Raw genomic sequence first — 17,043 nt, forward strand, 5'->3', positions numbered from 1 at the left:
TCAATGACGCCGCAGCTTTGTGCGGGGGCACGTGGGAGTTCAGGAGTAGAGACACCAACCCACGTCATCATGAAGGCATCAAACATTTGGAAAGAACGAGACCAAGAGGAAGTGTGCATAACATATGCAATGAAGCAAAAAGTAACTTAGATACAGCTCACAGAAACCACAAAAATAAGAAACCTTGAAGTTTCTAACACACAAACGAGAGTACATAAAAATTTTAACAGAAAATTTAGTAAGACTAAAAACAGTATCTGCTATACCTGCCATATCTCACTGATCCAAAGTTACATTTTTCTTCATATTGTAACATTCATGAAGTAGAAATGCATCTTACAACTGATCGTGTCTTGTAAGTGATCATTTTTTTCTAATTAGTCCATAAAATGTAGGTGTTTCTTACAATCAGTGATATTATCTTATATTCAATAAATATGACTCTATACATTTTATATAAATATTCTCTTTAATATAGGTCATTAATATTTTATTTTGGCAAAATAAAAAATTAAGAACAAGGCAAAATAAAAAATTAAGAACAAGGCATACATGTACGTTACACCAAATTATTTAATTTTGTTCTAGGGACGCTATCCATCAGTTAAACAGGAGGAAAAAAAGGTATAAAATCTGAAAGGGAGAAGTGATGTGAAATTATGAGCCATTTCTACAGGAGACCACTGCCAAAAAGTGACCTGACGCAGGTGCTCATGTGTGTGTGTGTGTGTCTCTGTTAGCTGGGACTGGGGGAAACAAGGATTCAGTAACATCACGGATGTAGAGAGATCATTTTGTAAGAAGAAGGAAGACACTAGTAAGCTCAAATAATTTCTAAGTTCCTAAAAAGTAGAACAGAGTAGGGTGGAAGGAAAGTCTGCAATGAAAGGATTAGTGGAGATGAAACTGGTTCAGCCACTGGAGATGGTTAGAGTGAAGAGAAAAAAACAACAGGAGCTGGCATTCTGGGGAGGTGATAGGATTGTGGTACAAACTAGCTGTCCTCAGAGTGTCAAGACACTACAGGCAAGGGCCCTACAGAGCACGTGAAAATTTATTCTATTGGACTTAAGAGGAAATTCTGGTAATTGGCAGAAGAAAATAATGAAACAGCCTGACAGCTACAATAACAAGCATTAGCCTCAATCTTATTAATATATATAAATAATATAGTATTATAAATTAGATGTATTATATATAATACATAAACTGCATATATATTATAATACATAAATTGCTTATATATATGCCATTTCAAAGTTTTAAAAATCCTGATTTAGGTATTATTATCCTAATTTGACAGGAAAGGAAACTGAAGCTGCAAAATGCTAAGTAACAGGCCCAGGAGTCTCCACTAGAATTTAACTCCTGACAGAACCAACATCGGCCCCTGGCAGTCCAGACACCTCAGGCTGCAGCCAATGGAACTGGGGACCATATCACACAGGGCTCACGAACACCAGGCTCTTTGCTTTAGCGGCTCAGTTTTCACGTTACAGATGAGGAAACAAGCACAGAGAGGTTCCCTGCTGGGTAATTCAAGGAATCAGTTACAGACTTTTAAAAATATTTTAAAATAGATATTTATTTACATAGTAAACTATACTTCATCTCAAAACTGATTTTTTGAAAACAAGTCAAGCATCCAGTGAGCAGAAATGTATTGATATTCTTGACAAACAAACCATTGTGAGAATATATGAAATACAAAGTCAACATTCATTTTTACTTTAAGAAAAATATATTAATATATTGAAGAATAAGTGAAATGTGTACTCCACAGTTATGAGAAATGCCATTTAGGCAGGACATATTTAAAAATTAATGTTATTTACTGTGCCTATTAAATTCAATCTGTCCTCCTTTTATACTTTATATGGTCCTAGAAAGATGAATTTTATATTGTACTTTTTGATGAACGATCTTCATCCAAAACCACCACCATTATAACTGCAAAGGAAGGCTTCACCTGGAAATGGTATAATAGGACACACTTAAGAATCCCAAAGCCCACTATTAAAAGCACTTGTCCTCATAATCTGAGTGCTTTCAGTTTCTCCCCCACAATCCAGTACACAGAACAACAGTTGCCCAAAGCCTCAAACATCACTTGAGATTCCATTTTTAAAAATACTGTTTGAATCAAAATGTTGAAAAGCCTCCTCGGGCTAAACACATTGTCATCACAATCTAATGTAGATGAAGCATTTCTATTTCTGCAACTTTCTAAGTAGACAACATATCACCCAGTCCCAGTTTTTGCACTAAAAAACAACAAAACTGGGCTTCCCTGGTGGCGCAGTGGTTGAGAGTCCACCTGCCGATGCAGGGGACACGGGTTCGTGCCCCGGTCCGGGAGGATCCCACATGGCGTGGAGAGGCTGGGCCCGTGAGCCATGGCCACTGAGCCTGCGCGTCCGGAGCCTGTGCTCCGTAACGGGAGAGGCCACAGCAGTGAGAGGCCCACGTACTGCAAAAAATAAATAAATAAAACTTATATTCTAAAAGAGTTCTAAACTTTTTAACGTTTTACAGAGACTGAAGAGAACTGAGGTTGTCAATTTCAAGTTTTAATTGTCATTTAGTTATTGGATTGTGTAATTTAATAAACATACCCAAAAACTAAAAAAAAAAAAAAGTGGGAATAGATTTTTAAAAGGCATAATCAGTAAGCAAACAAATGTAATAGGAAATTTTATTTTTATGTAACACTACTGTGTATGTTTAAAAAACAAAAAAAAGGCATTGTTTTACGTCAATGGGGCATCTCCAGTGGAAAAACATGGTAATTAAGCAGCACACAAAAACAGTTTTACTGCAAAAAGGGCCATGAAATGAATGCAAAGATAAAAGGCAACAGGAACATACAGAAACCAAGTGTGCCCAAGTTTAAGTCATTGTCAAATAATAAAAGACAAGATAAATGACAGGCCACCTGAAGTTCCAACTCAATGATTCATTCTCCTGAGAATAAAATGTCACATTTTTTCTTTTCTTTAACCTTCCAGACTCCTGGGATGTGGAATCTAACTACGTGACCCCACTACTCCAGGGCAGGCTGCTCCTACTTGCCCCAGCCCGCGCACACCCAGCGCAGGCCAGCCCAGGGCCAGGGTCTGTGTTTAGGAACCAGGAGCCTGCGCCTCCCCTCTCCTTCACATTGTGCGCCCTCCCCTTTGCTCAGCACCTACGGCAAGTGTCCCTGGAGCGTCTCCTGTACTTTCTCTCTCTAGGCAACAACCATTTATGAGCAAACTAAAACCCACACTAATGGATTGTTTCAGGAAGCTATCTGCATAGTTTTCATAAATTTTTATGTGTATACTGACTTGCCCTTTGGGGTTTACTGGCTATTTTTAAAAATGGAATAAGTGGAAAAAAGGAATAACAGTCAGAAAACAAAGGACTGAGATTACTAATTGCTTTGTTGCAAATGACTAGGTTACAATGTGGCAATTAGATCTTCTAAATTCCCAATGGCAAAAATGCAAAACATCAAAATAATCAATAGAATCTTACACATTAGCATGTCATAGAAATAAGCTACAGGTCTATGCTAAATCTGGAGAAAAAAAGGTAAAAAACTATGTAAACTAAAACACTTCTACCCATTTTCTGAGAAATAGACAGGGGTGGGGGAGAGAAGACTCTTACTCCCAAGTCAAAAGATTGTTGTGTAAGGATATGAAAATAGCTAAAAATGTGTATCACCTATATGTCTGTATATATGCATAGAACATTTCAGGAAGAATATACAAGAAACTGAAAAACAGGGTTGTTCCTACAGAGGGAAACTGGATGACTGAGGGACAAAAATGGGAGGGAGACCACCCATTTTACACCTCTGTACCCTTTGATGTCTGTACCATGTCCATATGTTTCCCACTCCCCAACACAATAAAAGAGTTCATTACTCCTGCACTGTTCCTAAATAAAATACATCCAGAGGGAGCTTAGCCAGGGATCCAAGCAGCATGTGACTCAGAGCAAGGAGACCTCCTCTCACTAGGGCCCTCCACCTCCACTAAGAGAACAGGGTCTCCTGACGAGCCGAGACGTCATGATCGAATAAAATTAATACATTTAACAAATCCCATCCAGGAATATCTCACAGTCAAAATACATTCAAAATATAAATATGGCATTTACATGCCAGGTGTTTTCCCAGTATCATTACCTTCATTACTGTTGCTGAAGATGACATCATTGAAATTTCCACTATTAGTTTTTACTTCTTAAGATTTCAGTGTATTTGGTTTTGTGCGGGAGAGGGAGCACTGCTTGCTCTATTTTCTATTCATTAAAATTTTTAGAACACAAAGACTAAAATTTCAAACTGCCTTAGCTGAACATATATATGTGTGTGTGTGTGTATATATATATGTGTATATATATATATATTTTAAAACCTCATAATTAAAAAGAGAAATTGTAGTCCCTGGTAATTCTTCATGTCAGTGACTCACCTCGACTACCACTTGAAATTTTCCAGAATAGTTCTCTATCTTCCTCTCAAAAGCCACCAGGATTTCTTGCATAGGAGCAAGCTTTTCAGGACTGGTTTCAAGATCTTTTGGGTTCCAGCTGCTGGAAAAGAACGGCCACTGTTTTTGGTCTCAGGAGCTCTTTGGAAATATTTAATACAGAGTCCATTCCTTCAGTTTTCATGAAATTGTGTTTTAGGGGAGTCGATCTCTTTCTGTTTTAATTGTTGTTTTTAAGAACAAAGTAAGTAAACCACACACATTTAAAAATTAAAATTGTTAAACGATGATGTGGAATCAGAGGTAACAGTTTTCCTATTTTTCACAATTTCTAGATATTCTCAGATCTTGATTCATAAGTTGCAGCATTGGCTAAGTTGCTACAAATTCAGAGAATGAATTCTTTTTTTAAGCAATAAAATTAAACATTGTTATGACAAAACTGGAAAAGTTTCACATTACAGTCTTCTGTCATCTCTATTTACTAAGAAATTCATACCATTTGAAGTCCAGGGATAAACCACTACTTTCATCCTAGGTGCTTAAGGCCCAGCTCAGGAGTCATCTGGACTCTTGCCCCTTCTGTCAGAAGTCTTAGTGATTCTAACTTTAATATTTTTGTAGGTTTACCCCGTTAATCAACCTCACTGCCACTACTTTAGCTGAAGATCTAGTCACCCACTGCCTAGGCCACTGCAGGAACAAGCCCCTCGGATTTATGTTCTTAAAAGGAACATAACGTTAGGTGTCACTCTTCAACTGAGAACACGTTAAGAGCTCCTAGGCTGTCCCTCTCCCCATCCCCCGTCCCTCACAGGACCAAGGCCAAACCAGCTCCTGCCCGCACCTTCCACCTTCACCCCCTATGCACATACAACTGCACCCAATAACTACCTTACTTTCTCAAATATGACATATGTTTTCTACCTTTCTGCCTAGAAGGCCCTCTGCATACTACTGCATGCTTTTAGAAATTAATAAATAAAAGCCACTGTCAAAAAGGTAATGAGACATTTAAAAGATATGTTTAGAACTTATGATATCACTAGACACTGAGAGTATTTTTTTTTAAGTGAAAAACAGGAGCCACTACTAAGTAACTTGCTGAAGATGGCCTGTCATTTAGCTAACAAAGCCTAACCCCGAGCCCAGGCCTACAGAGTCCCAGGCCAGCGCTCTGACCACACCTGCTATTCTCGATCATTTTACATTCACACAAAGCAGAAAGAGAAGCAACCTCACCTCTAAAATACTGTGTGTGATGAAATCAACAATAATTGTGTCCCCAGATGATCCACTCACACAGGTATTCTACATTCACTGCCACTCTACAACTTCCTACCCAATAGAGCTCTCCCTATGGGACAGAAGCCCTTATCTTCAAGTAGCTAGTGGTTTCTCTGGTTACGCTCTCAGTCCCACCTAGAAAGTATGGAATTAACAGGGTTAATCAGTGACTTGAGCCAAGAACTACAGCCAGTCACTAGGAAAAGGGAACTCTAAAAAACATTACTTGGCTTCCCTGGTGGCGCAGTGGTTGAGAGTCCGCCTGCCGATGCAGGGGACACGGGTTCATGCCCCGGTCCGGGAGGATCCCACATGCCGCGGAGCGGCTGGGCCCGTAAGCCATGGCTGCTGAGCCTGCGCGTCCGGAGCCTGTGCTCCGCAACGGGAGAGGCCACAACAGTGAGAGGCCCGTGTGCCGCCAAAAAAAAAAAAAAAAAAAATGATATCTTTAAATGTTTAACCTCAAAAACAATTAATAAAATCAAGAGAAAAATCACAATCATGCACATTCAGATTCAAAATAAATGTGACCTTTTCCCCCAATGGATTGTTTAAAATGCAAACATCCTATTAAACTTCACAGATTAAATTTTGCTATAGACAGTATCACATTTCTTTCTTCACCTCACTCTGCACATGAGGTAACAGATGAACCCAGCACTGTGCTGCCACCGTGCTCTGCTTCTGTGAGGACACATTTAACGATCTTGGCAAGGAGGTGGCCTAAGTGGAATCTCAGTCAAATGGTTTGCAGGGCAGAAACTGAGACACAGATGTGGAGAACAAACGTATGGACACCAAGCGGGGAAAGCGGCAGGGTGGTGGTGGTGTGATGAACTGGGCAATTGTGATTGACATGCATACACTGATGTGTATAAAATTGATGACTAATAAGAACCTGCTATATAAATAAATAAATAAATAAAATTTAAAAATACAAAAACTTCCTCTAAGCAGTTTGAGAATGGGCTATTGCAGAAAATCTGTAAAACAGATACACAATTAAAAAAAAAAAAAAGTTAAGTGTGTACATGAGGCCACAATTTGAGGAATTTCATCAGCTTGATGGAATTATAATGAGTCCTCCCACAAAATAAGAAAAAAGTCGTTTGACCAGGGGTCTCTTGAATAAGTGTGTATCAAGAATTGTGAACTGAAAGCTTATTATGTGTCTGGTTATATAAGGCACTATGGAAATTTATCTAAGGGTCAAAACCTTGAGAGGTTAAACAATGTTCTAACACATACAGGTCAAATGTGGTTAAATCATGCAGTGCTTCAAATTAGCTTTTTTAATGACAATTTTATTCTATTAAATGTTATTTGTCATGGGAATTCTGTAACAGCAGTGACAGTTTCTGAAACTCTGAGAAGCTCCTTACAAAAAACAAAGAAAGTAGTCCTAGATTAAAAACACCAAAACCCATGCACAATATTCACACCGAAATTTGGTGATGGAGGATCCCCACAAATCCCGAGATGCCATGAGGTAAGGACGAGGCATAATGACCACTAGACCTGCCTGCAGCTAATGAGGTGTCAGGTGGATCTGAGAACAGAACACTAAGACAGTGGAGAAAAACAAACTGGAAACTGTGGCAACGGGAGAGGCCGCAGCAGTGAGAGGCCCGCATACCGCAAAAAAAAAAAAAAAAAAATAGAGTCAGGCAATGAAGACCCAACAGCCAGGTAAGAGAGTCACTGAAAAAGGAAATTCAAACAAGGAAACACGATACTAAAAAACTAGTTTTTAAAAAGTCACTGAAATAAAAAATTTGAAACTACATATTGGAAGAGCATACCACATGCAGGCAGTTCCTGTCTAAAAGAAACCTCTTATATTTCAAGACTGAGACAGGTCAAACATAAAAGCACAAAAGAAGACAGATCATGCAAACATCAAGCAAAAGAGGGCTGCAGTGGCTCCAGACGACTGCATAAGAGCCTTGACACATCTACACCACCGCTGGGAAACAGACAGATAATGAGCCAGTGACAGTGTTTTACATGTGCTAGTAGCCTCATTTAGAAACACAGGTAAGATTACTGTTAATAATATGTTTTATTTAATGCATCTTTCTCCTCTGCAGAACTCCCAGGAAAACATAATACCTTATCTCACCTGCACCTAAAGACTTAAAATGGTGCCATAATGCCATTTTTTGCAATGAACTGACAAGTTAATTACTCACCAAGAGCTAACACCAGGCCCAGAGAAAGGATCAATGTGATACATCCTTGGATCCTGTTCCAAGTCAAACAAACCTGCACAACCGCATGATTCAAGTAAAGTTCAAGTTTTGATTGCCTAACAACACTCTAGTTCCCAGTTTCCATTTTTTAAAGACGGCAGAGGGAGCTCACAGGAGGCTGAACTTAACATCAACTGCAAGTCGTTTCATTTCACAAAATTAATACACTTCTAGAGAATAAAATTTATCATAACTCCACCCAAAACATACCATGTCAGAAAGTGAAAGAGGAGAAAACTTCTTAAGTGTATTCAGCCACTTTCATCCCCAACTCTTAAACCTTTTACACCCCAGTTTTACCACTGAGGATGCACACAACATGACCACAACATAAAAAGTACCTGTCATTTTAGTTGCTTTTCTACCTACAGAGAAGTAGTTAAAGTAACTATCAAGTCCCTTTTGCCTATTCTCCCTGATTTGGCCTGAGGAGGAATTCAAGCTGAGGTGACAGGATACAGCAAAGCTTACTGGCGAAGATTAGCCAGAAATCCACGAGGTTAGTAGCTTCCTTAGGAAAAATCCTTTTCTAAGAAAAACCAAAAGTTTAAATTAAGACAAGCAGGTCAATGCTATGACACGTCTATTGCCAAATTAAACTAAAGGCTACGCCAAGTTACCTTACAGTAGGTTTTTCCGGGAATGACAAGGTTATCATAGAAATCTACACCTATTTATTTAGGTAGTGATTTTCTCTTTATGAAAGAAAATATGAAGAGCAAAAAAGTTTGTCCAAAACATTTTTAGAAACCGTCTTTCAGACTTAACCCAATAATCTTGTCACATTCTTTTGAATTACTGAAGAGTTCAGAACATTTTTATCCTCTGGGGTGGAATTTGACTTTTGGAAAAAGTTGAATCACATCTCTGTGTGTGATACACCGTCTTTATTCTAACACAGAAAATGAAAATGTATTTTGAACTGCTGTGGTAACCAAAGAGGACTGGGCATACAATCAAAGAATCTCAAGCATGGAAGAGACTTCAGTCGTCCAAACTGCACTCCACCTGCCACCCAATGCTTGAACCCCAGCTACACACCTCCAGGTGCGCGTCCAGCCTCGGCACAAACCATCCAGTGATGGTAAACTGACTACTCTCCAAGGCAATCAATTTCAGTTTGGGACGGCTTGAAATGCAGAAAAGTACTGCCTTCTAGTACCTGCATATGTTACCTTGGAACTTCCACACACTAGCTTAAGTTGGACTCCCTATGGCTGCCAATTTTGGAATTTTACAAGTATATTGGAACATGCGGAGAAAAGGGGGAAAAATGGAAAGCAACAGAAACAACAAAAAGATTAAGAACTGATGGAATACAAAGGCACTGGAAAGAAAGCCAGTCTGGACAACCAGATGATTATTTAAATTTTCGATGTACCAAGCTACAGGTAAATAGATGTCTACCAATCTTAACATTTACAAACATACACATTAATTATAATGACTGTGGGCAAGATTTTCCATAATGAAATGCTGAAACAATTTCATGAATCCTTTTCTCCTGTTTCCGTATGAAACATCTAGAGGTTCTGTTAACACTGTTAAAAAGCAGCTATTAATTCTGATATTCTGCTCTTTATTCTACTCAAATGCATCATGTCATCTAGCAAAAAGAAAAAAAAAAATCCATGCCTGGTAACATCTATTCCTTTCTCTTAACTTCTATCATTGCATTAGCAGCCGGCTTTCTATGCTTTATGCAAAACATTTTTCACAAAGCAACAAGGTTTTTAATTACTTCACAAGAGTTCTTCAATATACAAATATGAGTAGGTAATGTAAAACCATGCTGAAATTCCAGTGCCTTGGAATCAACCTAACGGGCTAACTCCAGCCTTACCAAACACACTTGGGAAAATTACCAATTACTTCATGCCGAGGATATCCAAGGTTTCTTAAGGCATGATGAATCCATGGATACCAAAGGTTTCGAACAGGCAATCTAAAAGAAGAACTGAAACTCTATAGAAGTCACTACTGGAAAGAGAGGGAAAAACCATCTGCACAGGAAAATACCGGCTGAACCCACAAGAGTAACTGAGGTTTCCACACGGAGAAAGACAAAAGAGCAAAAAGCCTAAAGACAAAACTGTATCAAGTCTCCAGCAGGAGCGAAAAGCAGAAAAAGAAACAGGAAAAAATACAGCGACTAAATAATGAAACAAAACAAAAGATGAGGATAGTAACTTTAAAGAAAAAGCTTCAAGGAGGCAGTGGTGAGTGTCAGGGAAGCAGGGAGTCCAAGGCGGAGGTGGGCGGAGAGCTGGGCGTGGCCACGGGAGTGACTGCGCTTTGTGAGCGCAAACTCAGCAGAGTGACGGGAATAAAAATGAGCTAGCAGAGGCAAAAGTCAGGGAAAGAAATGAAATAGCAGGTAAAGGGCTTACTCAAGAAATTCAGCTGCTAAAGGAAGGTAAGAGCTAGTCGCTGGAGGACAGTGGCCGGCCACCGGGAGTACCTGGTAAGCGCTAACTGGTGAACAAGCGAACCAGCGAGTAAAGGAGCACGACAGAGTCGAGGGCTGTTTGTTGGGGGTCAGAGGGTACAAGGGAAACTTTTATGAAAGGCGGGAGTGAGGCAGCATGTTTCAAAGAGGAGTAAAGAGTTTAAAGATGTCTCCAAATGAACATAGTTTTAATTAGGTGGAAAAGCAGGAAGGAAAGCTGAGAATGAGACTAAAGGCAGAGAAACAGGCACCCACCACCTTCCTCCACCCTGCCCCTAGAACAAGAGAACAAACAGCTGGAAGTCAGATCGGAAACATTCAGAGGACGGGTGGACAGAAAATGAGAGGAGAGCTTCTGTTCTTCTGTTGTAACAGTAAACGATGATGTGAGGAGAGCTGGGTTCAAAGACCCCTCCTTCTAGTCCAAAGTGTGGTCCAAAGCTAAAGCACAAGTGGTAAAGCTATAAAGACACGGAAGGGAAAATGCCTACAAAATGTTGACGGCAAGTCCACTATGCCTAGGGAGACTGGATATATTTTATACATGAATACATTTTAGTTGTGTGGGCTTGGTGTTTCCAAACAAATACCAAGTACCATATCAATAAGTGACACTAGTAAGTAGTAAAACAAAGAGCATGTGAGAGACGATTACTAAAAGATTTATAGATATATAAAATATTAAAAGTGGTCCAAAAGTTATTAATTTAAACACCAAATATACGGAGTATACTTTCCACCATGGACAAAGTCTCACTAAGGTGTTTTATTGGACAACACAATTTACACGACTATCTACAAAGTGAGCTAAGAAACTTTACTCTTCATTTTTTTAAATTCCCATTTCTTTTTTTTTTTAATTTATCTTTTTTATTGAAGTACAGCTGATTTACACTGTTGTGTTACTCTGGTGCACAGCAAAGTGAGTGATTCAGTTATACATATATATATGTAATATTTTTTCATGTTCTTTTCCACTATGGTCTCTTGCAGGATATTGAATATAGTTCCCTGTGCTATACAGTATGACCTTGTTGTTTACTGTATTATTTATTTTAACTCCTTCAATACAGACACTGAAAAATGAATAATTAAGAATTTTTAAATAATGGGGGAAAATGGTAATCAAGACGTGGAGTTGATGAACCAGTACAAAATTTAAAAGAAAAGCTATAGTATTTATAAAAGTATTGAAACATTGATCCTTTCCAAAAATTTGAGAAGTACCCAACAATAAACCCAAGATCAAAGACATTTAATCTATGAACCACTATTTAAAAAACTGTTTTATTAAAATTTAAGGTGAATAACTCTATTTCCATTCTATCAAAATACAAATAAGTTTTGGTAGATAAATTATTTTCTTTTAAAAGTAAGCATACAGCAATACTAACACAGCTATAACATGATAGATGCCCTAAACACTGACTGCCACACAAACATATATATAAATAACTGACATAAATATGATGTATATCTAATATCAGTTGATAAGAAGTCCTGAGGCAAAACTTAGTATGTTAACAAAAACCACTTTTATTCAACAGGGTGACGGGGCTCAGAGATTAGATCATGTTTCCACATTTACTTATAAAATATAGAAAATAAATAAATAAAACCAAAACGAAGTATCATCTTTGAAAATGAGAGACACGATCCCCATGATATGTCCGGGTGGTGGTGGGGAAGACCCAGAGCAGAACTGACGACACGCAGTGGAAGCATTTCTCTTATTCTGTGAGCAAGTATCACCCAAGCAGTTTCTATGCTAAATAAATTCTTACAGCGTTAAGGATATGGAACACTAAATCACACTGCGATCTTCACTTTCCCCAATCTGAACCTAGACTCAGAGTTAATAAGAATGGACTCCAAAAGACAAAAGTTCCAATGCACAGCAACCTAAGGGAACAGAAACCAGTGCAGCGGCTGCCTCTGGGGGTCCTGACTAGAAATGGACACCAGGAACCTCTCCCTAGTGATGGACGCGCTCAGAGTACCTGTACCAGGGTTCTGCTGACGCACTCAGTCAGCTCTGCCCATGCGCGGCCCCGTGTCCAGGAACTCCACCATTTCAGGTAAAGGACTTGAGCATCCACGGATTTCGGTGTCCGTGGGGGTCCTGGAACCAACCTCCGGAGGATACAGGTGGACGACTGTAATGACATCTGCCAAGGTACGTAAAACTCACTTTTATCTGGATTCTCTCTGTAATTATACCTCTTTTTTTTCTATGTAAATAAATGATGCCAAGGGTGGATAGAATTGGATTCTAAGGAACCACAGGAAATAGGATCTGCTTAAAGCTGAATAAGGAGTGACCTCAACAGACAATGGATGCCACTACCTAACCCCTCATCTCTGAATGCCTTACCGTCCAATACCACTAAACATGAATTCTTTCTCACAAATATTCTCAAAAAGTAATTCTTCTCTACTCAGTAATATCACACAATGGGTCCATTGGTTTGTTTACTCAGTAGTACATTTAGCAACCAATTCATCACAGCAGGTTCACTAGGGAAGCTAATTGCTGAAGATCAGAAAGATACTCAAAGCAGCAATAGTGAGGGTCTGCAGAGTGAACAGATGGACTAATCCTACTGGTAACTGACAAGTCGGCATTATTGAGTGCTCACGACGTGCCCGTCTAAAAAGAGCACAACACTGTAAATCAACTATACCTCAAAAAAAAGCGTGCCAGGCACCGTTGTAAATGCTTTACCCACGCTAACTTAGCTGGTCCTCATGGCCCCTGCAGGGGGACAGTTGCCACCCCACCTCGCAGACAAGGGCGCTCAGGCACCTGCACTTGGGCGTCCTGTCGGCACCGCCCAGGCCTACCTGGCCGTCTGGCTCCAGAGACAACTTTCTCAATCACTTTGCTCTGCGGCCTCTCTAGAACCAGCGGCCTTAAAACAACCCCTGTGCTCCGCAGTGTGGAGCCTGCGGTCTTGGCCAACCGCTTCTTCCTCTTTACCGCACAGCAGTCCAGGACCAGTTTCCGAAGAACAACTCTGGCTTTGCCTGCAAGCGCTGACAAGCCCCCCACAAGATCTGTCCGTGTGGTTAGGCTTCCCTGCTCTTCTTTAAAGTGAAACTTCATTGTCTCCTCAATTTGATTTTGCAGGAGTGCACCCTACCTTTACCCTCCTCACCTGCAGGAGCAGCCCCACGGCTTACGGAGCCACACACAGAGCATCCTCTGTGAGAAGTGCTCATCAAAAATCTTGCATTCAAAAACAGTAATTCTTATTTGAAGAAGCTGACAGTTGGAACCATGCAAATGTGCTCAAATACCATTTCAAAGACTGTATGTTACTTAATAATTGCTTTCAAAGTCCTTACACATTTGGGCTTCCCTGGTGGCGCAGTGGTTGGGAGTCCACCTGCCGATGCAGGGGACGCGGGTTCATGCCCCGGTCTGGGAGGATCCCACGTGCCGCGGAGCGGCTGGGCCCGTGGGCCGTGGCCGCTGGGCCTGCGCATCCGGAGCCTGTGCTCCGCAACGGGAGAGGCCACAACAGTGAGAGGCCCGCGTACCGCAAAAAAAAAAATCCTTACACATTTAATAATATAGGATCTTGCTTTGTACTTATAACCAATCCCACAGAAAACCAGTGAACTACAGCCCTCTGTTTGGGAAGTTATGCTCTAAACTATTAAAAAAGAACAGCTGCCTACTTCAAATAACCTGCTACGCAACTCCTTTCAGCAGCCTAATTGAGAAAAATAATATTTCTGGAGAATTTAACTGTCCAGGGATTTCACGTTTTCTCCTTAGTCTGAAATGAACCATTAAAAAGGCAATACACTGGGTCTTGAATGTTTTGCCTCCATAAACCATTACAAACACCAAGTTACATTTTCAAGCTACACGTTTTCTTGAAGACAACTTAAACAATGTCATGAAATCTGTCACCACAGTTACTACAGAGATGTTACTAAGAACACTGCCTCATATAAAATGTTCAAAAAGCTCTGCTTCGTTGATTAACACGTAAATTTTCTCAAGGATCTCGAAAATACACAGTTTCATATTTCCTTTTATGCTCTAGCCAGCAAAATGTTCAAAAACTAGTCTAAGACTAAACTAAGTAATTATGCTTGACTTTATGGCCTGAAAAATCTCTATTCTATTTTTTTTCCTTTGAGTATTTTTGAGGTTTAATTTTTTTTACTATTTAAATCTTTGCTACATCTGGAACTTACTTTGGCATAAATATGTCTTCAGTATAGAAATTTTACTTTCTTTAACCAAGTCTGTGCATCGTTTTTTAACGACCACTCCCTCCCCGCATTCTGTTCTATTCTTTCCACCCTCACCCCACCCCACCCCACCCATGCCAATTTTTGTGTTATTTTTTTTCTTTTATGATTGTGAGGTTTGTGTGTGTATCACTGAAGTTCAACTACATACATCTGTATATTTAGGCTTCACGCTGACTAAAAGTAATTTGAAAAGGTCGTAAGAAAAAGTTATGTAATTTCACTGTGAACTATAAAATAAAACCAGTAGAAATAATCATTTTTACATGAGCAATTAACCTTAAGGACTCGCAAGTATGATTCTGAGGATTTAATACTGTCATGCTGGGAAAAGGGCAGGCCCTTAAAATTACAGATTTATCTCCAAAAAGCTAAACCGTTCGAAACAAGCCCAAATCAGTCACGAGAACATTTGCTAACTGGGCTGTCTTCCGACCCCTTGGCCCTATCTGCCTATGGAGAACACCCACCCCTGCACAGAAGGGAAGGCCTTCCAGTTAGCTTCAGGAAGAAGTGGTCTGTTCTTTGTCTTTACCCAGGCGCCCTCTACTGACAGCAAAGCAAAACAGACTACGGAATCATACCTGCAAATTTCATCAGCACAAGGAAAAGAACTTTATTTTTTAAATACTTCAAAAATCAACATTTTAGGTAAAAATAGATTAAAAACTGATATTACTATAGAACCAAGAAAAAATACACATCTGTGAACTGACAATTCAGATAACACTCGAATTCTGTATGTGGCATATTCCATATTTCAATATACTACTTTTCAATGTTAACCCTTAGGTGCAAGAAGGATTAAAGATTATAAATCCATTTTAAATATTTCCAATAATTTCTCAGTAGGGAAATGTTTACCTGGATCTGTTCCGGTGTCCATTGGTCTAGGTTGACTGACTTGACCCTGGATATATGAACCCCAAGATTCCTATGGATGCCAGCACATCTGATGCAAATAAACACACCAATATTCCAGGAAGCCCATCGAGGACCTAATTACAGAAAAGAAACAGAGAAAAGCTAGTATTAAAAAATAAAATAAAGTACAACAGCATATAAGAAGCATTCTGGTTCTTTATACAATCGTAATGGAGGGTTACAGAATTCACACATTCAAATTTTCAAATGGCACAGCAGCAGCTTAATAAGAAGACGTGTGTCTTGAAAGACGCTGTGTTGAAAGGTTATAAATCAAACTTCAAGAACCTTAATGAGTTTACTAATTTTCCTTTCCTAGCAGCTTCCCCCCAAATCTATGAATTTAAAACTACTTTATGTGAACAGTTTACTCACTCACCATATCTGAACAAGGAGTAGTAATATCCCACAGTAAAAAGTCCTTTATTAAATGTGTAGGGTATTGCTTAAAAGATTAACAACAAGTAAAAATCAGAGGCTTTAAAAAATGAAACAGAAATTAGTAGGAAACAGACAACCAACCTAAACAGAAAAATGGACAAAAAGATACGAATGAGTAATTCAGAAGAAATGTATGGCCAATAAACACATAAAAACATGCACACCCTCACTGGTAATTAGGAGGAACTACAACAACTTCCATCTTGCAATCAACACACTGTGGGGGGGGGGGGATTTTTTCATCGATTAATACTAACTGTAGGATGAGAAACAACAAGGACTGCCTCAAGAAGCCTTGTATCAACATGAATAAATCTCAGATAGAACCCCGAGATTAAGAAAAGTTATAGACTTCCGGGGAAGATGGTGGAAGAGTAAGACGCGGAGACCACCTTCCTCCCCACAGATAAACCAGAAATTTATCTACACGTGGAACAACTCCTACAGAACACCTACTAAACGCTGGCAAAAGACCTCACACCTCCCAAAAGGCAAGAAACTCCCCAGGTCCTGGGTAGGGCAAAAGAAAAAAGAATAAACAGAGACAAAACAATAGGGACGGGACCTGCACCAGTGGGAGGGAGCCGTGAAGGAGGAAAAGGTTTCCACACACTAGGAGCCCCTTCGCGGGCGGAGACTGTGGGTGGCGGAGCAGGGGAAGCTTCCGAGTCGCGAAGGAGAGCGCAGCCACAGGGGTGCGGAGGGCAAAGCGGAGAGATTCCCGCACAGAGGATCGGGGCCGACCGGCACTCACCAGCCCGAGAGGCTTGTCTGCTCGGCCGCCGGGGCGGGCGGGGCTGGGAGCTGAGGCTCGGGCTTCGGTCGGAGCGCAGGGAGAGGACTGGGGCTGGCGGTGTGAACACAGCCTGAAGGGGGTTAGTGCACCACGGCTGGCCGGGAGGGAGTCGGAGGGAAAAGTCTGGAGCTGCCGAAGAGG

At 40.1% G+C, this 17,043-nt stretch overlaps 1 protein-coding gene across 3 annotated transcripts in view; it reads right to left on the bottom strand.

Annotated features, from left to right (window-relative positions):
• SMAP1 (small ArfGAP 1) overlaps window positions 1–17,043 on the bottom strand; it is a 167,569-nt gene that overhangs the window by 95,132 nt on the left and 55,394 nt on the right. For 2 of the 3 annotated variants that reach the window (XM_081250745.1, XM_081250744.1), the window contains exon 2: window positions 15,606–15,739. In XM_081250745.1, the coding sequence (XP_081106871.1) occupies window positions 15,606–15,739 (134 nt within the window). Of the gene's footprint in view, window positions 1–4,466; window positions 4,600–15,605; window positions 15,740–17,043 lie in introns of those variants that run through there. The other variant, XM_081250746.1, reaches the window with a different exon arrangement.

Source organism: Mesoplodon bidens (assembly GCF_964165515.1).
Source record: "Mesoplodon bidens genome assembly, chromosome: 12".
NCBI classification, from domain to species: domain Eukaryota; kingdom Metazoa; phylum Chordata; class Mammalia; order Artiodactyla; family Ziphiidae; genus Mesoplodon; species Mesoplodon bidens.